General features: G+C 41.6%; 1 protein-coding gene across 2 annotated transcripts in view; it reads left to right on the forward strand.

The window, feature by feature from the left end:
• Positions 1 to 25,498, forward strand: part of opcml (opioid binding protein/cell adhesion molecule-like) — a 409,365-nt gene that overhangs the window by 128,877 nt on the left and 254,990 nt on the right. Inside the window, exon 2 of one of the 2 annotated variants that reach the window (XM_079565687.1) lies at positions 19,226 to 19,301. In XM_079565687.1, the coding sequence (XP_079421813.1) occupies positions 19,226 to 19,301 (76 nt within the window). Of the gene's footprint in view, positions 1 to 18,727; positions 19,302 to 25,498 lie in introns of those variants that run through there. The other variant, XM_079565686.1, reaches the window with a different exon arrangement.

Here is a 25,498-nt window from a genome sequence, read left to right on the forward strand (position 1 = left end):
GTACAAAATGTTGAAAGAAGGCAAAGTTATATCAATGTGAGAAGCAGCTCACACACAAGCTAAGAATATTGATAGCTAATGGATTAAGCATTTGCTTTTCGGCAATGTTATATCATCTCGGAAAGACGTTTAAAGTGGGTCGTGTGCCCTCTTTCTGTCCACTTATAACACTGTCTGAGATGTTTCTTTGAATTTGTAGAAACGAGAAAACATTATCTTCACCTGAAGTAGCCATATTTGCAGGTGTGTGCTACACATGTTCAGCCTGTGCCCCCAATGTCTGGCACCTCAGTTAGTCTCGTTCCCCCAAGTTAGTATCTCTGAGTTTTTATCTCACTGTCCTGACTTAGTGAGTCGAGATCATTCGACATCATAACTTTTTTCTGCAATTTTGTTGTCAATTTTTGTTGGGTGATATATATATATATATATATATATATATATATATATATATATATATATATATATATATATATATATATATATATTTATAGTTTCAATTTATTCTCCACTAGTGCAATAAGCTGCTTCTGGAAATGATTTCCTCTCTTGCAGATTGGCTCCTGTCTGTGTGAAAATGGTATGATTAATGATGGTGAATGGTGAATCTTTTTTTCTTGAACTGCCTAATACGGCACGCACCCCATATGTCAGTGTCAAATCAGATCTGACTGCTTGATTCCTTCTATCCCACGGTATTAGTTCCATTTCAGTAATATTTGAATGGAAATGCGATTCAGATGCATTCACCTTGAAGTGAACAGAATCCATCTCGTGAAAGACACGTTCTGTATAAACAGGGAGTACCCACGGACGGCCAACACACACAAGCGCATACTGTTTTTTTTCAGCATCTGAATTGTTTATGAGCTTTGGGTTGAAGACGCTCTGTATTTGCATACATACAAATGAACAATTTAAAGTTGATGGACGTGAGATTAGGACAGTGCTGGGATGTCTGCCATGTTGAACGCACAAGAAAGAACATTTAAATCACACTCATTATAACTTTTATAACGATAACTTTTATTTGAAACTCTTATTGTTTGGCCACTTCATAATTGTAACTTTGTTATGATTGCATTTTGGCATAGGCAGCACAAAACTTGGTTTGTCTCTAAGAGATGAATGGTCAGAACAGTGCAGTAAGTGGTTCACGCTCTTGCAGCAAGAAGGTCTTGGGTTTGGATGGTGCGGAATTTGCAACGACAAAGACTTCCTCTGGGAGCTCTGGTTTCCCCTAAACACTAAAGAGAGGGTATTATACTTTTAGCAGGTAACGTATTTTCCGGACTATAAGTCGCGCCAGAGTATAAGACGCACCAGCCAAAATATGTCTAATGAAGAAGAAAGAAGCATATATAAGTCGCTCCAGAGTATAAGACGCACTAGCTATAAGATGCCTAATGAAGAAAAAAAACAACAGGCTGAATAGGCGTACGGTATGCTAACATAGCACATTGATGGTTAGCTACAAGGAGCATAAACAACGAACTAGGCGCGGAGGTGTAACTGCACCATTGACAAACCTCTTCCAACAGCATGTTTTTCAAGCTCTCATTTGTGAACTCGTTCCTCTACTTGTGGCCATCGAGCATTTAGTGATTAGCTTTGTTTTGTTTTCTTCATTGTGGGTAAGAGTAACCTACGCTTTTTTCACTCACTCCAAACTTTCTTTGCCCTGGTCGATTATTCTGCAGTGCCCTCTAGCGGTATGTGAAATTATATATTTGATTTAAAAAAAAAGGGAAATAATCACACATTAGTTGCGACTTATAGTCCGGAAAATACGGTATTTGGTAATTAAATATCACCCTCGCTGTCCTACACTTTGTTGAATAGAAAATTTTGATTTTAAACAACTGAATCAAAATATCCAGTACTTTCCATCCTCTTGGGGGGTGGGAGAGTCTGCTCAGCCCATCTGACAGGAGTTAAGCCATGGTGAGTAACTTTACTTTGCAATGAGAGGATTAAGCTTTTTGGAAAGAATAGCCTCGAGTTAAGATGAGAGAACACTGTAACATGATAAAAAGAAAAACAGCATAATGCATAAAATCCATATAGGTCCAAACTGATGAAATATGTTTATATATATTCCATGTATCTAAACCATCTTCTAACAATTGCAATGTGCTCGCTAATGTTGGCTTAAACAGTGGACTATTACACAGCACTATACGAATCAGAATTACTCTAAAGCGGAAGCCATTTTGAACTCTCCGATACAAACAAAGAAGAGCTATATACTAAGCAGTTTTACCAATTCCATCTGTCCTTAAATGACCCGTATTACAGCTATTTTACCTCACTTGTATTTGTTAAGGGGAGGTGCTAATAGTTTACTGACTTCGCTATTGGAGCAAGCATTCCTAAATACTGCCTGATCATTCTGCCGCTCATTTCTCTTATGTCTTTGCCCCCTAAAAGTCATTAGTCTTCTTTCCTAGAGGCAACAATAACACCGCCATCTGAACCGCCATTATCACTAAAGCTATCTTCATCAATGAGAACAAGACTGGGTTCTGCACAACAACTGGCTTCTTTTAAGACTCCATCCAAGTTTAAAGGCCGCGCTGAGAAGATAAAACGCTCAAGTGATTACCGCGATCCTCTTTGGAGTGTAAATTTGCCACTGAAGGTATAGCCAGAGTCCTTGTTTACGCCTTTCATATTTTTTCCCCGCTCTCTCATAAAAAACATGATGCGGATTTAGCTGTGACCTTCAAGCGGCTTTTATGTCCATTACTTGTAGTCAATAGAGGTGCTAAAAACCCTGGAATATTGACGGATTTAGCAGACAAAAAAAGGAAAAAAAGATTCTGAAGGGTGGCATCTAATGCGTTCTCTTACATGCGCCCTGACAGCTTTTAAAATCACTCATGTAGAGGTCAGCGGTGAAGCCTATATGATAATGCATCATCAGTCTTACATAAAAAAAGTCGCTGTGCCTGTGCAGTGCAGTGATCCTCGTATGATTTTCACATAACAGCAGCGGACACTAAAGTATATACAGTATTTCTGCACAACAGGGCCCCAGAGGAGTTGCCTTGAAAAATCCAGACTCACCAGTGATGAAGAGTCGGCATCAACCACATTTCCAAAGCAGAACATATGCAAGCAAACTGGAACGGAGTAAACCAATCTGCAAAGGGCAATCAGCGGCGTTATTAAAGGGACTATACGGAGTGTAAAGATGTTTATATTAAGTATTTTCCTCCCCCTGCATGTTCCAGCAATGTCCTAATGTTTAGAATGAGCTCAGACCTGTTCACCACTAGCCTGGCCATCCGGTCAATTATAATTTCCATACATGTTGAATTTCAACCTACCATTCAGCGAGCAGGGGAGGCAGGTGTTGTAGGTGAAGTCAAGTAATTGCGCCCCATTTGCTGGTTGTAGTTCGGCAATGGCGGTGGATACGAAGACAATGCAAGCTCTTCAATCCGTTCTGGCTCGGCTCTCAAATATCCAGAAATCAAAATTGAAGCCTTGGAATGCGCAAGGAATGCTCCCAAGAGTTATGATGGCTCGCTTAATCATTTCAAAGGAGTTCACCCATCCCACCTGATAACTGAGCTCAATTGTGAAAGTCCAGACCCTTGTAAGTCCAGTAAAATCCTGCACTGTCACTCAAAAAGGAAACAGGCCACCTTTTTTACATACTGAGATATGTTCTTGCCTGAGCTTAGACGAGTTGATGCGTACCTGTCTGGTCTTTGTGTGTGCCTTCAGTCATGCAAAACGACCAAAGATGTTGTTAGCATTTGGCATCTCCCAATGTATTCCTAACGGGGTGAAGTTAGAAGCGACCAAGCTCTTCCACGGGCACGCACAAAGACCAGACAGGTACGTATCAACTCGTCTAAGCTCAGGCAAGAACATATCTCAGTATGGAAAAACAGTAGCCTGCTACTTTACCAACTTGCATTTTTGGCAGTAGCGGCAACAGCATGCACCCTGCCCAGACTGACATTCCTGGTGTCATTCTGGATGCCAGGCTAGACAGATGAGACCCTCTTGTTCATGTTTATAATGGTAGGTGAAACTGGAGCACATGGAGGAAACCTCAGTGATATGGCTCTACTATAGAATATATGTGAAGTCCAAACAAAAAGGATTGAACCTATGGGATTGAACCTTTTAGCTGATTCTTTCTATTTACTTTTGTCCAAGGTTGCATTTTATGAACTTTCCTGCTTTTCTTTTCTTCTTTCTTTTTTTTTAAGCTGGAGTTTCAAACTGTGAAAGTCGGAGGTAGTTGATTAAAATCTCTCTAAAAGCTGCTTTCCGACCGCATTTCTCACAGACCTACCCCCACATCACATTATTTGAGGTGAGTTAATCAGATGTGCTTTGTCAGCCAGGAGCTCAGACTGAGGCTGTTGAGAAGTGCCCAAGAAAACACTACGCTCATTACTACAGTGTTAGCAATCGGCAGTAATTGTGCTACATTGACAGCACATGCAGCCAGTTTTTCTTTCACAAATGCTGGTTTTGCATTGTTGATCTACGGTGGCAAAAAAAGTACATATACAAGAAAATAAATTGATTACACCAGTGGCATAGCAAGGGTACCAAGGGGCCCCAAGCAAGAATGTCGGTAGGAGACCCTCTGGTGGCCGCTCGGTGTACTGCGCACTGGGAAAGAGGACGTCATTTGGGCAGGAGCGGGTCACCTGACAACTCCCATACTGCAGCTCTCTGTATAAGTTTCCCTCAGAACAGAAGGATGAGGTTCTTGAGGTCATGAAGATTGTTACAATAAACTGGTTTCACTTTTAGAAATATAATCTGGTGGAGCCATGAGAAAAAAAGTCTGTCCACTGCTCATTATAAGTTAACATTAGGGAACCATGACTCACTAAAGCAGCAGGATGGGGATAAACAGCGCCACGGAGCATTGGTGGAGATATGATGTAACTGCATCACTAATCATTAGGAAGACTGTGTATATAAAGTATACCTACCTAGACAGAAGGAGAACATCCATTTCCGTTCAAACAGGCCTTACATGATCTGGGACTTGAACCAGGACCTTCTTGCTGTGAGGCATGAACTCGCCCCCGTGAAGCCAAGCAGAGTCCAGGCCAGCTGATACTGTATGCAATGGACGTATACACTTTAGCTGTACTTCTAAGATGCTGTGTCAGCCTTTGCCTTCATTTTACGTCTCCAATGCCACTTAGAGGTCGGCGCAAAAGCCAGTTATTACGTATCACCCATCTTGTGAACATTGGCCTACTGGGAGCATGGGGAATATTACTCCTATTGATAACAATGGACGTCTGAACATTCACATCGTTTAAGGGTGCCAGGGTCTTTAATAATTCATACCCTCACACCGCGCGTATATTGAGTGACTTTGGAGGAGATCTTGCCGCATTTGAAACGAGAGAGAGCGGCCGGTGAGATCAGATTTTTGACAAAGACATATCTAACTGGTGGGAAGCTTTCAAAGGAGAAAGACCATTTTAAGGTGTAAGAGTGTTTTTTTTTCCTTTTAAAATGATACGGTTCAAGTAGGAGTAAAAAAAAGGCAATTAAAAAGAAGCATCCGCGCAAACATACAGACAACATAGTTTAGTAGCAACACAAGGCATTGTGTTTAGGAAAATAATACAGCTTGCCTCGGATGTCAAGGATGTTAGTATAAAAGTTCTACAGGTACAAATCATTGTTCATTTACATCCTCTCACTTGCAGTTGGCAGATTTGATTTGATCACAAGGGCTTCCGTACCACCAGGAAATAATAACCTTTAGAATCCTGTGAAATTTGTGTCACATTTAACATCTCTCCCTTTCCGTTTTCTGCCTATTATCACTCGTCATGTGGAACAGGAGATCATGTGACTGGTGTGACATTTTCTCTTCCCATGGATTTTTCTTCAAGCCCACAGTCAAAAAGTCACATTTTACAAGAAGTGTGAGTCGTGTTAATGAAGCTCCAGAGGTTTTCAACTGGTGAGTCGTTTCGGTGGGTTTGTGGGACCCTGCCAGGGAGTTTAAAAAAAAGGAAGCTTACAGAAATCACAGTCTCGGTGCAGCCTTACTGGGAACAGAGTGCGTGATACCTGTGCATTTAGTTCACAGTTCTTTCATCAAAAAACAGCACTCACTCACATTCCTTCTTGGGTTTCATTCTTTCCATCATGTTTTGCACAGGCCACAACAATCCAATCCAGTCCAAGTTATTCCAGTAAACAGCTTCATGTGGCCCTTACTAAATAACAGCCTATATTAACCCTACAGGGAAAGAGCCTTACAATAAAAACGATCATGGTCAAGATTTATTTATATAGCACATTTAAAAACAGATTACTGCCCCAAAGTGCTTTCCATATTCAATGCATAAATACAGACAACACACACAAAAACATAGAAGGCGGAAAAATAGAACACACATCTAGAGCTGCAACAATGTACAACATATAAAACAAAATAAAAACTGCAGCATAATCAAACTGTTTAGAATTAACAGAGGAGGCCGCTCTGCTTTCCACAGGCAGAGGTTTCTAGAGAGAACAACAATAATGCATCGGTTTTATATAGTGCTTTTCTGGACACTCAAAGATGCTTTCCATGGCATTATTCATTCACTCCATAATTGGTGATGGTAAAGTTACTATTGTAGCCACAGCTGCCCTGGTGTAGACTGACGGAAGTGAGGCAACCATCGGCCCCTCTGACCACCACTAACCACTCACTCACTCACTCACTCACTCACTCACTCACTCACTAGATTTGCTTGGCTTCCTGGTGTTTCCAAACAGTCTTCCATCCAAGTATCGACCAGGCCCTTCCCTGCTCAGCCTCCAAGGTCTGACGGGATCGGGCAGAGCAAAGGCGGTAGGACCCCAAAGCCCCGACCACCTGATTTTTCGGTCAGAAGACCTAAATGTTCTGGCCTGTGTGTGCAGTTGACACAGAGCTGGCAAACTCTACAACAGTGTGTTACAGTAGGCAGCATGTTAGCTTAGTTTTTTGACCTCTAACAAAGAAAATCTGTACCAAATTTTGAGAATGGTGGTGTCCTCAGGCACACACAACCACACAAACAAACAACATCGTATTTGATTGTGAGACAATCCAATACCGTAGAGCCATATCACAGCTATACCCCATGATGGTGTCACTGAGATTTGGTTGGTTGGGGAATTGATTCCTCTGTTTCAATTCCAATCTGCTTGTCCTGCAGTTCCACCTTTCGAAATTGTGTTTGTTTTCCATATCTCATAATAACAGTGTTTTGATTTTGACCACTGCTACTTCTTGTAACTTCCGAGTCCTCACATGGCCCCGCACTGACCTTACCATGGATTAGTGGTATAACATTATCTTCAGTCAGACAAAACCATGTGTGTTTCTGTGGACGACTGGATCCATTCATTGCGTGCTCTTTATTCAGTCTGGCCATGTTGTTGCTTGGGTATTAGCTGGCTTTGGTCAGAGGCCAGTCTATTGTCTGCAAGCTCTGCCCATCCTTGCATGATATGAATGAAGATTAGCAAGGCTTGTTTGAATAAACCACACAGGGTTCGATGTTAATGCAGCAGGAAATTATGTGAATGTCACTGCATGTATAAGTAAAAGAAATGAGGAACGCAATCTGCAACGGGAAAGTCGGACTCTACATACCTAATGAATAGGACTTTGATTTGAAAGAAACCATTTTATGCTAAATTGGATTAAATGACTTTTTGTTGTTGTCATATTGCTGTTCCATGCTCAGAAAGTTGAATTCACATTTTGTTTTCATCGTGCAAGTTGCAAAAGTGCACACATAGTGGGCAGGCTGGATTTAACTGTTTTGATCTGGTGTTGCTGCACTTGGTCAGGTCCACGTTCAGCAACACTTTGTGCCCAAAATGAGTTTAGAGGACTACCTGAATATCCCGATTTACCAGGTTATTCCATCCATGGCTTTCTGATTTATTGTCTATGGGGGGGACAGACAGTAAACCTGAACCTCATTCCAAGATGACAATGCCAGAATTCATCAGGGTCACATTGTGAAGGAGTGATTCAGGGAGCATAAGACATCAAATTCAATTCAGATTCACTTTATTTATTCATTAGGAACTTCATTTGCAGAAGAAGTGCCAGTATGAGCCCGATAAAAACAGTGCATCCACAGACATACAACACAATCGACATGTGCAATAATAGACCAAGGTCCACACAGTCATTTATTCAGCAGACGGATGGAGGTAGGGAGGAAAGTGGAGGTTGCCCTCTTTGTACCCAGTGGGAGGGACCTGAACCTGCGTCCCGACGGCAACAGAGCATAGTGAGGGTGTAAAGTGTGTGAGGGGTCTGTGGAGATCTGGGTTCCTTTCCTCAGAACTCTAGCGTCGTAGATGCTGCTGAGTGAGTCCTACTCCTTACCCATGATTTTATTGCTGATTTTGATCATTTTATTGAGCATGTTGCGGTGGGTGAGCGTGAGTGAACCAAACCAGACAATGATGGATTCAATGAAACATTTGTAGAAAGAGGCGAGAATGGATTGGTGGAATTGCTTGGAGTTTGCGGAGCTTACGGAGAAAAAAGAGGCGTTGTTGACATTTTGAAAAAAAGTGTTCAGTGTTGAGTTTGAATGTGAGTTTATGGTCGATTATGGAGCCAAGGAATTTGTAAGAATGAACCTTTTCAATTATTTCGTTGTTGACAGTGAGTGAGGGAGAGCTGGAGTGGCCATGTTGGGAGTTTATGGTCATTTCATTTTCACACATGGATTGGCCACCACCATATCTTAACCCCATTAAGAATTTTTCGGTTGTGCTGGAGAAGGCTTTGCGCAGTGGTCCCACTCTTTTCTTCTGGGCGCTCCACTTTCCCAGTTCCTTTGTGTGTTCATTAACATGTACTGTCCCAATCAGTCAAGTCAGTCAAGAGAAGGTTTAAAAGTCCCCCAGCAAGGCAAGCCAAGGCAAGGCAACTTTATTTATACCGCGCATTTCGTACACAAGGCAACTCAATGCGCCTCAACATCCTTGAGTGCTGCTGGTGCAACCCGTCAGGAGCAATGGGTGACCGCATAGTATGGAAGCAACTGGGGACCTTCCTCGAGATTGTAACCTACGTTTGGTCAGCTATGTTGATTTGGGAAACTGGGAAACCTACCCAGATGTGAGAACATAGAAACTCCACTCAGAAGACCCCCACATAGTGTTGGAACTTTCTTTCTTTGAGACTGACTGGTATTTCGTGTGCAATGCATTCTGTCTTACATTTTACAAAACCTGGAAACCTACTAATACGTCCAAGCACATTTCCAATTTTTAGGCATAAGATATTTGGACAAGTCACATCCCTACCTTTTTGCTCCATGTGGGCGGTGTGCTATAGCCAATCAACACACTCTTTCATCCTCATCTCGTCTGCCCTATCCATCAACAGTGATTCATGTGGGCTGCGCAGCTAACAATGCCATTCTAATTTGTCATTTGAGCATGGCTGGCACGGCCGCTCTTTGAGGAGCTCGGGCAAGGTCATCGGATGCGCCTGACCCGCTGTAAAGACAAACAGTCAGGGTCAAAAACATAACACACGGGACACAGATTGGAAAAGATTACTGTCTTGCTTCATGCCAAAAATAAGTGTGTCTGTACTGCCATATAAACTGGATGTTTTTCTTACTATAATAGTCAAAGAAAAGCATGGGAAAGGTAGTTCATTTGTATGCGCAGAGATGATTATTGTTGCCAGCAGGGGGCACATGGAGTGGAGTGAAGCAGTTTCAAATTTGGGAAGACTATAACAATTAGCAAGACATGCTTAAGCAACAATGTGAGTGCTGTAATGATCAGGAGATAGTTTATGATCGAAAAGAAAGCACATTTTGGAGAGGAGGGCACAACATTATGACAACAGCTGGTGGAAGAGCATATTGAGCTCTTGAGGCCAAATAAGCCAGCCATCAAGAAAACTATCTTGCCAATCCCTGTCCTTCGAAGGGGTCTACTTTGAGGACGAAATGCTTACTTGCTATCTGCCTTTCCCAACCAACCATGGTGAAATGTCAATACATAACCGACTTCACCTCTATGTGGTAATTAAATTAATGCAATTAATACAAATGTACTAATCACTGGAGGCAGCTGCATACTGGCACTACAGAGATAGCTGCTAGTGCTAACGTGACATCACATGACCAATGGCCTTAAACTCTAATCAGGAAGTGCTCCACTACCTGCCCTCGCTTCCTGTTCCCTGCACTCTTCTTGACTCTAATTAAGACCTTATATCTTTGATTTTGCTGAGGCTTGCAAGGTTTTTAATTTAAAAACCATTAAGACTTGCAAATAGTCAAGGGCTTGCCGTGGCATCCGGGGCAGATACAATTTTAATTAACTCTTATCTTTGACCAAGTCCTACCAGCGCGAGACATCATCATAATTTCTCAATAACAACTAAACAACGCCGGGGTGGATGTAACTGGCAGCTTGTATCGACCCGTTGTGTTCGCTCATGTATGAAACATCTGACTTTGGAATTACAAGCACTAGAATTAGCATTAGGGGCTCACTTCAAAGGGTGGATGGGAAAATAAAGCAGATAGCAAATGAAATGTTCCAACTGCAATAGCTTCATTACCAGCAAATAATTAGGAGTGTTTTGTTTCAGAGACAAGAGGAACATTCGATACCTGGGAGGCTCAGAACTAACTTCGGGAAAAACAACAGGCAACAGCAAACTAAAAACCAAAAAAGAACTGTACCAACTGTGTGGTAAGACATTGTGGGGATATCATATAAATACTATAAAGCAACACCATGGGCCCGATCTTGTGCATCAAAACGGAGACGATAGCGTGACATTTTGCGCTCAGTAGGAGCGCACTTTGTGATCTTGCCACTCCAGACTTAGCGCATTTAAGTGGGAGGAGACACAGATTTTCCTCCAACCAGATCGACTCCGCGTCCAGGAGAGTGGTTGTGTGGGAGTGGGGGGGTGAACATGTGCTTTTGTTTTGCTTCGAGTTCACGCCAAGCGCGGGCCGATCCGCACCACAGCGGACGCTGTAGCTCTTTTTCTCTCAAGACGTGAACATGGTTTAGCTCATGATGAGGTAAATAAAGTTTTTAGTTTGACCTGTGAGAGCCTAAGGCTTAAGAAAGAACGCAAGACAACGCAATGTAAACGAGGAAGTGAACGTCAGCCGTGTTTCCATCAGTGCAGTCACCTCCTCTTGTGACGCCCCCTCACAGGTGGCGGAGGCGAATGGCACATACAGCGCCGCCACTCCGAAAATAATTCGCCAAGAGCCTGCGCCGCCCCGTACGCCGCCACAAGATCTGGCCCAATATGTCATGAAACTGGCTCTCTTTGCAAATGACATGAATGGATTCAGAAGAACAATATCATCAGGACAGAGAAAAAGACAGTCAGATTTAGTTTGAAAGGGTAGAGGACTACAGCTGCCCTACGCTTAACCATTTGCCGGCCCGGAATTGTTGCATTCGCAAGATGCACCACCTTCGAAACAACGTGCAAACTTTGACCTGCAGAAGCAGAGACGAGCTCCACACCTTCCCTGCCTCACAACAACAACACACCCCTCACCTGCCCCGGCATTGTCCACCCATGGGAGTGGATCTCTCCTTCTGTGGTTCTCTCCGAGGTTTCTCTCTTCTCCTGCTGGGTTTTTGAGTGCTTCCTCGCCGTGCTGGAGAGTCTAAGGATGGGGGACACCCACGCAGCTCGTCACCACCTGCTGCTAACACTTATTTGGATTTTATGCTTGCCTGGATACTTTATTTGCCTGAACTTTGCATTGTCTTATTGTTTGGTGCAGCCCTATGAGGCAACTCCTGTTGATTGACTGATGTAAACACAACGTACAGGGGATAGATACATGGACCTGTTGTTTCCTACCCCCGCCCTAAACTGTGTAAGTTTTAGCAATAGGGTTGTTTCCTATCTTTAAGAGTTGTCTGTACAATTAAGCCAAGATAACTGGGGCTGACTGATGGAAACATGGCTTCCAATCTATACCAACAGCCTCTTCAACCATCACCAGTCATTAATTCACTTCTACATTCATAGTTTAGTGTCTTGCTGGAGCTGGATTCGGATCACCAACCTTTGTAGTTCTGATCTCAAACAACAGCCACACACAAAACAAAATGGAAAAGGCAAATGGGTACATACCATACCGGAGCTATTTTTTCCGCCATTCAGACATAATCAGAACATTTAATACCAAAAACATGTCATGCTGTTTTATTGCAGGAATATTTAGCATCTTAATATCCTCACAATGGGTCTCGAACAAACTCGCTGCAGCTGTGGAGACGCGGAAAGCAGTATATATTTTCTCCTTAATGGCACCCTCAGGTCTCATTTGATCGCTCCTCGTTTTTGCGCTCCGATGCTGGAACTATACCACAGAGAGGGCGATAAAAACTAGCAACAGCCCCGCACCTGCTAAATGATTGAACTCTGCTTTTTGGGGCTGTAAAGAAGGGAGCGTCTTATTGCAAAGTCAATAGGTAGTGCCACAAGATTGATGAGCATGCCTGGGAATGTATCCTTCGCTGCAACGGATCCTTCAACAAGTAGCTATCAACAGTTTCACACTTACACTAACGTTTGATTCGATGGTCATGGTTCTGACTCCCCGTGGAGGACTAAAGATTATTCAAGTCGAAATAAATGCATGAATTAATAAATGCAGGCTATGTAACGTAAATATAGGGGTGAACAAAATAGTCTACTTTATGTTCATATACTGTAGCTTTCTTTCCTAGGCAAAAGTCAGAATATACAAAGTCCAAATCAAAGTATTTTTCTATACATATTACTTAGCGACCAGCAAACCTATCAGTAGCTCTTTGTCATTCTCGGCATGCCAAAGTGATGTTATGGTGAAGAAATGATCTTGTTGGGGCTTCTCTGGAGACCGTCATAGTAATTCTTAGCGCGGGCTGTTGTCAGATGCAGAGCAAAGTGGCACATGGGCCCCAAGTGGTGCAACTCTCCATGCATGCAGATAGGAAAGGTCAAACAGACAATGTGTTTCGAATGGACTTAAAAGCACTAGCCTTTTGCTCGTGCAGGTGAATCTTCAATGGTGGTTTTAACAGGTTAGTTTTCCTAAAAATCTTCTCTAGTAACATTCCGACCTCTGACAAAGAAAAATACCTTGGAGCGGAGATGATCGAAGAGGTCAAAATTGAGATATGAGCTGAATGGCACAATGATGGTCCCCAGTGGAAAAGTGCACAGTAATTGAATGATAAAACTTCACCACTGCATCAGTGATATGGACATTTCTTATTGGTCACAGCCTTCTACAGATTGTCATTTTACATGTTTGAATAATACCTAGTGCGAAGAAACGTTCCTATAACGTTAGCGTCTTATTAACCTAATCTGTTTTAGCATTAGCCGTTGTTTACTCTCTTAAGTTTATTCAGCTGGAACGCTATGAGGTCGGATCTCACGAATGAATTTTCAAGCTGGAAATAAAACAGTTACCAGTTGAAATGCAGCATTAAGACGCCTTTTCGTATGAGAGGGGATCTACATTCCGGTTGAAATGACCCCAAAAAACATATACAAAAGCTAATCCTCCAACTGGGTAGGCTTATTAACAGAATCTACAGATTGATCGCTTAAGAGCGCTGGGTTTTGAAGGATGGGTCAAATGCAGAAGACAAATTTCTGTACAGTGGCAATACAATATATGAGCCTTATTTTGCTTTCCAAGTATCATCAATAATAATTCTTATGACAGATCAAAACTGACCTGAACCTAACAGAGGATAAAAGATTCCCAGGTTGCACAGGGAGAACACTTACCACTATTTGAGAACCAGTGAGGGATACAATATTAATAAAGGAAAAAAAAGGGGCTGCTATATCTCTAAGCTGGCCTGGTGTCACCTTGGGATCCCCCCAGAACAGCTGGAGGAAGTGAGCATGGAGGGGAAGTCTGGTGACCTGGCCCCGGGGAAAAAAATGAATGGATGGAAGAAATATATGGAGGTGGGAACCACTGATATGCCTTGATCTAATCCTAACCACTGCAACATCTTCTGTCATGCCCACCACTTTCTCCACAGGGTCCTCCCCTTGACCTCCTTAGAAACAGGTGTAACCTCCACATGTTTCTACCCATCTATTCATAATTTAGTTTTTCCTTTGTGCAAGTCCAAATCTCATCTCCAAACCAAATCTCATTTGGGCATATCTGAGTACAAAACTAACCACCACTTCCTCCAGTGCTGGATGAAGTTTCTGTGGTGTCATTTTGTACATTTTTTCTTTTCATCTTGCCAAAACAGTTTTATCACACCTGACACCTTTCTCAAACCATTCCTCTGCACTGCTTCAGTATTCAGTTTGCTCTGTTCTGTAATATCAAGGAGATTTGCTAAAGTATAAGAGCTTTAAAGTTTTTGTTTCGTAAAAATATCACGTTTTGTTCTATAGACTACAGTATTTGAAGAAAGTGCTGACTGATACCTCCAATGGCAATACCAATAACAATTTAGTACAAACTCCTGACCCCAAGCCTTAAGGCTTAAGATCTGGTACCTGTTCACTGCACTGTGGATGCCCATTAGTCTTGACAAGTTTCCCCTGCAACATCGAAGGATGAGTCGAATGAGACAGAGAGGAGGAGGACAGATTTTCCCATAGGGACAGTAAAGTACACTTTAGTCTAAACTATACACAAATGAAGTGCACAATCACAGTATGACACGGCAGAAGTAGTCTTGTTAATTCAAAGGCATACAAAGACATAACATGTAAAGCACACAACTAAGACCCATTTCTCTCTGAATGAAGTACAATCCTACGGTATATTGTTAAGAGTTTGGAACAAAGTGTAATCTACTAAATGTTAAAGGAACAGGCCACCGTTTTTCCATACTGAGACAAGTTCCTACATGAGCTTAGACGAGTTGATACGTACCTGTCTGGTCTTTGTGCGTGCCCATGGAAGAGCATGGAAGCTTCCACCTTCACCCTGTTTGGAGCTATAGGAATATGCTAGGAGAGGCCAAATGCTAACAACATCTGACTGAGGACACGCACAATGACCAGACAGGTACGCATCAACTCGTCTAAGCTCATGTAAGAACATATCTCAGTATGGAAAAACGGTAGCCTGTTCTTCTTCAAATGGCACAGAGCTTCCATTTGTTGTTTGTTGTGAGGCTTTATCCAAAACATATCTGTAAAACTATATTAGTAAAATCCAGATTGATTTGTTTTTCATGATTAGAAATAAAGATATTGATCATGAGTGGTCTTGGTTTGTTTTACAGTCATAACCAAAAGATTATACTGTAGCTCGATCCCAGCTTTGTCCTTTGAGCACAACACCCTCCTTTTCTGAGGATCAATGTGTGTAAATTATAACGGTATTCGAAGAGGCACTGATTGAGACAGCATAAATTCAACTCTATTTTGACTGAATCTAATGGAATGCCTTTTCACGCTGCTTTCCTTCATTTTTACTTTGTTCGCACAAACATTTCAAACTCACTCAAACTCCCACTTTAATTCATGTGAGCAGAACTGACAGAATTCACAATAATGTATAAAAACAACTCAAGGCCCATGTCCCCTTTCTTTTTCTATAACTTTGTCGGATTTTCATTGTGCTGTGGCTTTCATGCGCCTATTCAAATCTAGTCCCTGAGAATTTTGACAGAAAACCATTGCAGGTAAACGTTCTGATCTTGTTTAGTCGCTCAAGATGACGTGAATGTGATTTGGTGAAATAGTTGAAAATGTTAGTTGAAAATGTTAGTTGAAAAGACGGCGAATATCCAAGCGAAAAATGTTGCCACCGAATGATTCACAAGGGCAAAAATGATCAGGACTTAGAAATCCTATTACCTCAAGTGTGCATTTATATTTCCAAACTGAGTTCCCCTTTTTTCTTTAATTTTAACTGAGCATGTTAATATTAGTAAATTCTGAAAATGGTGCTGCAGTGAATGATTTGGAAATCCTTTAACAATTTAGCCATGCACCTTCGTTCTTTTTCAGTTATATTAGGTGAAATTTGTCTTCACTCTTTATTTATGATGTCTGATTGAAACTCTCTAATTTAAGAGACAACAGGTTATCACATTATTATATTGTTGATCTGAAAATGAATTATTATGGCTTCATGGACCCAATGTTATGCTTATTTTGGAAGCAAGTCTTCGGACGTCTGTTCATTTCTCTTGTATTATGTTGCAGTCTGATGATAATGCAATAAATGTATGTTCTTCAGCTATTCAATCAAAACATATTCAGAGGAAAAATGGAAAAATAAAAAAGGAAACTTAAACGGCAACTGCATATCCACTCTTCCATTGCCCTAGTTTTGCAGCTTTTGAACATTTATGAAAGTTTGTGTCTCTGGTAAAATGCATGTATTGCCTGTGATACAGAAAAGTAGCGCCTCAAAAATACTTCCTGATTCCATTGTGTGTGTATTGCATTATGGTACTAAAATAACAACGCATAATGATGAATGCTTTTCTTCTTACCTCTTTGCAAAAAATAAAAACATGCATTATAACTAAACCATCCATAAACCGTCTGATCACATAAAGCGCGGTCTTACGTCATGTCCTCCAGCTCTTTAGACAGGCTTTTTTTTCTCATGCTAGAAGACTAGGTTCTGCCTCTGCTCTGGCATTCACAACCACTCTCCAAAGCCTGGCTTGTTTACTCTCCATCAGTGCTTATACCTCTTGGGGCCCCTTTTTGAACTGGGCCCCTAGAACATGTCACATTATGTCACCGCTTGAATGCATGAAGAATGGACTCCCAATAGAACTGCTCTCCATACTGTTTCAATACTTCAGAATGACGCTGACGGTTTTTGGATAGTGCAAAATCTACATTAGTTAAAAGGGCATAAATTCAGAATATTGGTCAGATTAGACTCATTTCACCAGAAACATAATCTATTTAGTTTAGTCTATTTGATTTTGACAGTGTATGTTGAGAAATAAGTCAAATGACACCCACAAATTTTTTGAACTCATGCATTTTTTAATGACTCTATGTAATAGATATTGGAATTAAATAATTGCTCACCTTTTACACGGCATATATATTTTTCATTTCAACATCATCATCCAAAGTACTGTACCATAACAAAACCTTAGAGTGCCTCTCGATCGCATTATTGGCCAGCATTCGGAGGCCATTACAAAGAGATTATTTCCTCATTTTGGTAGAATTCCTCAAGGCTGCACCTCGCCCCCTCCCCTCTTTTACACGGCCCCCGCTTGTCCCATTGGAAGTGATTTCATCCTTGTTTACAAGCAATAATCTCGGCATTGCAGAGTCCCCTGCAATGTTGTGAAAGGTGATGCAACTTTCTACAACATTCAAAAACAATAGTCAATTTGTTTCGGTTGTCTTCTTACAAACTGAACAAAATGACATGACAAATATATACAAAAACATCATTACGAAAATGAGACAATTACGAAGAAGAAAAAGCAGTATTTCGAATTATATCCAAACTCTCTGAAGATCATGTATTTGAGAATTGGTGAATCTTAATTTCAGCAACAGATAGTATTTTTGCAGCACTCTCCTCTTTAAGTGTAATTTAACTCTGAATATTACATTATTTTCATAAATTTACATTTTGTTATTATATGATGCACTTTTAAGTATGTGAGTGAATACAGTATCCCTTACCTTGCCCTTACCTTGACTCTGAATAAATGTAAGAAAGAGTTGTGACACATGAGCAAACAATATGAGAATAAATATTGGAAATAAATAAATACAGCTGTAATCAAGGATGATGCGTTGACCTCCAAAGCAACAGTATCACAACGAGACAATAAACCATTTTGTGTTGGTTAAAGTCACACCGCACAACCTTTCACCGAATAAATACCACAAAATGCAAGGCCTTTTCTGTTTACACATATTTTTATTGTTGAAAAATACCTATTTAAATAGGCTAGGTCCACATCCAAATCCATTCTCTGATTATCCAATGCAAAAAAGCTGCTCATTAGGAGCATTGCTGACAACAGTATAATCCACTATGTTGCGCAGTGAGCCTTCAAATAAACAGTGGTATATCTTGGTATGCAAAGCCATAGGTCCATAACTGGAGTCCAGAGTAAGGCCATACACTGACCGCTCTAATATGCTTGAATGTCTGAATATTTCAGAAGTTTGCAATACCTAAACTCTTGGTTGCATCATCATAAATAGATTGATCTGTGGACACTATTGCAACAGCAGCACTGCAAAAAAAAACAAATAAATAAGAAGTAATTGGGGTATGCAGTAAGCATTCATCTTTTTTTAAGAGCTGATAATCCAATGCAGTCCCATGTGCGCCTCTCCACATGTCCATGTTGAGAGGGCACCTGAACAGAACGACCCGCAGAGTTCCACTGGACCACTTCGCTCCTTTGTAACCTCCCTGACAGGCTCCACACCATATGGTCCTCCGGTACAGTCAAGTGAGGCTACCTGGCGCAAACACACACGCACGCACACACACACACACACACACACACACACACACACACACACATGCACACTCTCACGCACGCACGCAGGGAACGCAGAGCGAGCGCGCCTATCGCCCCCCGAAAACAGTGGAGCCAATCGGTGCGTTTTGCTCCTATAGTGAACACACAGCTCTTTACCACCGCGTGAAGAAAACACGGGGAGAGGAGAGAGAGCGCAGGGGAGGGTGAAGAAAGGAGAGCGCACGCACACACACACATGCACACACACACGCGCAGAAAGCAGAGGCAGAGACTTGGCTGCTTCGAGCATCCATTTGACGGCGATTACAGTTTGGAAGCGGAGGAGACTGCGCGCATCTCTCTCCAACCCTGCCTCCTCCTCCTCCTTCTTCTTCTTCTTCTCCTCCTCCTCCTCCTCTCTCCCTCCCTCGTGCACAAGTCCTAGAGCGCGCGGCGGGCAGGAAAGACACTTTTAACCCTCCTCTGCATTTCATTACAAGCCTTGTTTACTTGGAACGTGTGGCGAACGCGAGGCTTGACCGCGCATCCCGAGTGGAATAGCAGAGGAAAAAAAAAAGAAAAAGAAAAAAAGAGACTCACACACGGATTAACCCCTCTCATAAGTTTCCACTGGAAGTTGCGCATTGACGAGCGGGGAGACAAGACAAGATGGGATTTAGTGGCTATTTGGCTGCGCCTGGGAAATGCCTAGTGGTGCTTGGACTTAAATTGTTATTCCTTGTACCCGCAGGAGTTCCGGCGAGGAGCGGGGACTCGGTATTGAAGGACAACATTACCGTGAGACAGGGGGACAGCGCCGTGTTAAAGTAAGTGCCATTTCTCTTTCTCTCCGTCTCCAGCGCGCTAAGCAGTGTCTTCTCCCCCCCCAATGTGGCGGAGTTACTAAAGGTCATCCTAACCTAGATCCCCGTCCAGAGCCTTGTTAGGATGTACTGCGATAAGTTGGAAGTGCGAGAAAACTGGCTGTGCGGCGCGCTCGTCGCCCTTGAATGATATTGATCCGCTTGGTTAATGTCTTGTTGTCGGGGATGCACGCGGCTGCGAAGTCGCGCATTTGCTGCGTATCGATCGGAGCCCGCGATACAAATGCAATCATGTCTGGAATATTTAGAGCTGTTCTCGGATTCGGAGTGCTAAACTTGTTACCCAGAAAAAAAAGAAAAAAAAGGCAACCCCTGTATTGATCCTCGATTGGGCTGTTCGTTCTTTTTGAGGAATACGCGTGATGTGGACGTGTTTTATTCTGTTGTTGACGATGCTTTGAGGGCGTGTAACTTTTAATTGATGGCAACAAATCATCATTGTTGGTCTGGGAGAAGTGAAGATGATAAAGTGTGTGGCAAAATGGAAGTAAGGAGCTGTGAATTTAGATCAGGTGTTATATGTGCACATGACAACAATTTCTTTTTAATGGTAATCCCTCTGGACCGTGTTGTCAGACCCTACTCAATCACCCACCCCCCCTTTTATGCCTTATCTTTACTGTAATCCTAATATTCCTTTAGGCTTTACAGTAGTGTGCAGGCAGCGTGTAATAGCCTCTTTATCTGCTTTGCTGTGATATGCTTGTGTTTTATAAATCCAATCTTCAAGTGTGAGATGTGTATGTTCGGGGAAGGATGGGGGGGTGGTTGGTTTCCAAAACATGTGATTCGGCGCTTGATAGAACCCCCATCACCACCACCTCCACCTCCACCTCCAGTACCTTCCTCGTGCATGGACTTATCAGATGATGAAGACATTAAAAAGGTTGTTGTCATGTGGGGGGATAGAGCGGTCTGTGCCTCTGACTGTGCCTCCCTTCTCCGAGGTTGCACATGCCTTAGGTTGTCAATGCATGGCAGTATAGTTCATTTGGAAAACTCGCCGATGACGGAGGAGGGAGCTGCATAGAAATGGAAAGCCGTGGAATCTGGGACATGGAGAGACAATGCGTGGAGAGAGCTCAGAGTGTAGGGCTGTTGGGTAGACGTGTGTGAGAGGGGATTTTTCGGTTGAAAGTTACAATATTTTGCCGAATTCGATATCATGTTGACTTCATTGCTTCTTCTTCATCCACTGCTGAAGCGCTCGTATCTGTATTTCCTGGGTTTTATTACGTCATAGGGGGACACGAAGCTGCCGTCCACATTTTTAAAGCCCATGGTCCGTCACCAGACCCGTGGGTTCGTCACAGCGACATTGATTTGCTAGCATGTCGTTATATGTATCTTTTTTTTGGAGCAATTTTACATTCATTTTATCTTCCAAAATTCATACAGTGTAGATGCTCAAAATGGAGTAGGCTGAAGCAATAAGCTTACAAGTGCCTACCCCATGTTCAATTCAATATACTTTGACATAACATAATAGATTATAAAGTCTAGATTCCATTGACTTTTGATACAAGCAAGTCCTTCCTGAGGTGAACAGATACAGATTTTTAACGTTACAATCATCAGTTTTAAGCTTCAGACTTAGCAAAATTAGCCGTGAAGAGTATTTAAATGCATAACACAGCAGCTTGGTACATTTGTTGCAGATAGAATGAACCAAAAGAAACAGAACACTTGATAGGACGAAGTGAAAAGAATTACTACGTCATTAATCTTACTTTTGAAGATGATAATTCCAGATTAATCACAGGCTTACCCAATGAAGGTTGTTTTAGAATATGTCATTTGAAATTTTCACCAACCCAGTCTTTCAATCCTGACTGCCCTTTATTTACGTAGACTTTAAAATGTTTAAAACATAGAATATTTATAGCGATTTTTATTCCCCAAGAATAAAAATATTGACCAAAACAAATATAAAATACAATGTAAATGATCAAAATGGAACATTGCTGATTAGATTCTTGTATTAGTCTCCAATTATTCAGACTGGGATTAATATTCTCATTTAGTTCTTGGCCCCAGTTTAGCCAACACAAAGCTAAATCACAAATCTAAATGAAGGAATAATTAGTCATTTTATTTTTGTGTAATTGTTAATGCATTATCTCCCTTCCTACCTTCTCGGTGTATGTTGTGCAAAGTTGGCTGCACGGCGCTTCACTTTCATGCAGAGGAAAGCAGGGGCCACGTGAGCTAATCTCGTCTTCATTTCGTGGCTTTACAAATGGCTTCTGGCCTCCGCTGATTAGTCCGAGTAGTTAAGCGTGTCTCAAAGATTCATTAACACAGACATTCATCTCCGTTCAGAAAGAAGAAAAAAGAAAAAGGAAATCAGACTGGGAATCCATTGAAATGTGCCTCGAGCTCCTTTGTCACAATGAGCCAAATGGTTATCAGACCTTGTCGTTGCACCGTGGAGATGATAGTATTGATGACACATCAATTCTCAGTGTTTGATAGAAGCGGGGCAGGTTCTAACGTTTGAGAAATGTGTTTCAAATTGTTTTATTTTGAAATTTAATTAGAGCTTTAAGTATGACGTTCATTTGCATTTGTTTTGTTTGTTTCAACGGCATGAAGCACTGACAGAAAGTGACCAAAAAACACATTATTTACATTTTAGACGGACAGAATAAATCACAATTGGTTAGCCTTGATATTTTTCTCTTAATATCCTCTGAATATTTAACTCTCTATTGTAGATAGACAGGAACATAGTCTTTCCTCATCCTTTCCTTTATTATGAAGTCTATCGCAGTGGTTCTCAAAAGTACTACTTTTGAGATACTTTAGAGACATATCAGGCAAAAAATAAACATTTCTCCAACTTTTGAACAGATTTTGACATTGTTTCTCATCTCAAAACTCATCTGACATGTGTTTTGCTTCAGTCATGCAGATTCAATCCCGTTCCCTTTCGTCGTTGTTTCTTCTTCAGTTAAATTGCTCCAATCTGGATCAAGACAAGTGATACATTTGTACACACATTGCATACATTTTTGCCATTTCAAATAGCTGCTATTACTGTATTAGGCCCCAAATCTGATATGTAAATGAGAGAATGCTGCTTGTATAGAAATTATGTTAATTACTCTTAAAGCCACTCGTTTCGCACCGTTAAATGACCCCAAAGTGAGTTCACCCCACCACAAAATGTCATTCTGACTAATACCTGCAGAGGGTGCTCCAGGCCAATTTGACTATGTACTGTTAATTACGAACACAGACATTACTTCACATTTAAACACGTAAAAAATATAAATGCAGCGGTACCCAAAAGAATGTTTCCAAGGCTCAGTTGTAATGTCAACTTAATTCACCAGAACAGAAATCTTCCATCTTGGGTCACCGTGAGTGAGTTCCAGCACCAAATCGAAACACAATGCTTGCAAAATTGCCCTGATTTCAAAACCTGCAACACCGAATCGCAAACTACAAACCATCTCGACTTGTTTCCTGGGTATTCCCTCAGCTGTTCCTCTGCGCCCTCCTCTATGTATCCACAGTGCTCTGTCCTGGGGTAAGCTGAACTCTCTGCCTGTCAACGAGCCAAGTGGGCCCTGAACTCGGCGGCCCCCCCCGGCAACTACACAACCAGCATCTATAGAGGGCGAGCGGAGGAAACCAAAGACGCTCATTCACCTCCTGCGTCTCGCCCTTTACAGAGGATGTGCGTTGGGCGGAGAGCTGGTGGAGGCGCGCAGGGGGCATGTGGGGATAAAACAGCAGGCGTCCCATTAGGTTGTGGACAGTGTGGGGCTTGTTGGACTGGATGTTGGACTGACGTCCTGGGAGCTGCATATCCTGTATGAGAGGAAAGATCGAGAGGAGAGTAGGGGAGGCGGGCGCATTCATGACGAGGGGTGTCATGAAACTTTTGAGTCTCGATTGTTATGTTATGTTATGATTATTCATGATTATTGAAGTATTTCTCCAAACCTTAACGGAGCAAACGAGACATTATGTATACAATTTTAATTTTTTTTTAAAATTGAAAACCCATTGTACATTCAGCAGTTATCTTTTATCTTGTGCTTTTCCCCTCGTTACGGCTCGTTATTTTTTCCTCAATTATTTCCGATTAATTGATTACAATAGGTTTAGTGCAATTAAAAGTATTAGTTGAATTTAATCACACTTCAGCAGCACGCTTTTTCAGTTTCCTTTTTTCCTCAGGGACGAAGACCGTAAATGTTTACTGTCAAACTTGTTTGTTCAATCAATTAAACCACATAAACTTATTTAAAAAGATCATTCTCCAATGTCTTGGGGCAGGAGAAAATAAACTGTTATTGTGTTTGAAGTGTTTGAAATGATCACACAGGCCTCACGCTTAAAATATGTTAAAATGTAGGAAAATACCTCTAAAAAATGAATAAAACCCCTCAATAAATGAGGCTTTAATATGATTAATTGCGATTAATTAATTACAAAATCTATGATTAACTCGATATAAAGTTTCATTCAAGTCCCACCCTGTTTTTTTGAGCTGTGTTACTTTTAGTAATTGTTTGGGCCACTACTTTGTACTTCTACTGTGAGTGCAGTCATTTTAAAGCAGCATTACTCTCAACTTGACTAGAATACTGTAGAATAGAATAAAATAGAATAGAATAGAATACTTTATTTGTCATTACACACAAGCATAATGAAACTTGTTTGGCTCTCAAAGTCTCAATAATGAAAAATAAAAACACTCAAACTTAAAATGCTTCAGCTATTCTACAATATATAAACCTCTGGTGCTGGACTGAAGCTAAGAAACTGCCTTGTGCAAGAAGAAGACAGCAAAATGACTTTTCCCCATGACAAATTCTACGTCTCACAGCTGACTCACCGTTACATAACACAGCTTTTTTGGACCCTTTGGACCAATTTTGCTCTTTTACTTTCGTGTCAGTGTAATGCCTTTGTAATTCAAAGTCAGTGAGTCGATATTTATAAGTAGTGTTATAGATTATTATCATTATCATACTCCCTGAAAGCCTTAAACTGTATATTCTCTACCCACCATTTCTATTTTCCCGTTGAAAGCGCTCTCTATCTTCCTGATAAACCTTGTGCGCGTTTCCAGTGGAGCAATTGCATCCTATTTGTGTCCCGTTGTTTATTCCATGTTGTGGTTAAAGACTTGACCCCATTTTGCCGCGCATTACCCAGAGAGCAAGTGTGAGGACGGCTCCCCATTTGAAAGTCTCGAAGCCGCGTTTGTGACACTAATTCAAAGGTCATATTATTCTACGTTGTTGTCCAATGAAAGAAGAAATCGCAGCGCCACTTTTGGCCTGACTCCCGTGTAAATTCGTTGAACCGATTGTCGAAAAGGGGTTAAACGCTTTTTCGGGGTTCTGGCAAACTACAACATTCGTGTGATCCCGGCAATATGTTTTTAATGAAAGATCCCAAAGCCTGGCAAGATTCCTCTGGTGTGATTTTATTTCTACGGGGCTGTATTATTGAAGCAGTCAAGGGCAACACAAAGCCTTCCCGTTCGCACATAAAGCAAGGCGCTGCCAACAGGAGCGCGCGGCAGATGGGAGCGACAGAGTAATTAGCATCGCTCAACGTGGCTGCACTGGTAATATTAGTTTTCACAAAAGGAGTTGATTAGGGAGACAAAACAATGTTTGAGAAAGAACATGAAAAAGTACACAAACAAGGGACAATCAGGATGACCACCGGCCTTTCACGATGTGTGTGACCCAACACGAGAATGAGGGACACAACTCAACTTTTGGAGCATTTTGAGCAGGACATATCTTGTGAAAGTGTCATCTCCATGGTTTCCAACAATGTAACACATGGAAATCTGATAATATTTGGAGAAGATGTGGCAAGTTGAATTTAGGAACAGGAAATATGTCAAAGAGAGGAATCGGCCTCTAAACTTTTGGGCTGTTCTCACCTCTCTGGGAGTGACAATGGGCTCATTTACTTCTGAGAAGCTCAGTTCACTCACTCAAACGCACATAAACTGATGGACAAGAGGCGTCTGTATAAAACTGTCTTTTTTGCGTGGCATTTGTTCGATAAAAGATGTGTCAACAAGGCAAAGCAAAGCAGCGGTGCCTCTTCACCAAACAACAAAAGGAAACAGGAGACGAGCGTATTCTAACGTGGAAACA

This window comes from Gobius niger (assembly GCF_951799975.1).
Source record: "Gobius niger genome assembly, chromosome: 11".
In the NCBI taxonomy this organism is placed as follows: Eukaryota; Metazoa; Chordata; class Actinopteri; order Gobiiformes; family Gobiidae; genus Gobius; species Gobius niger.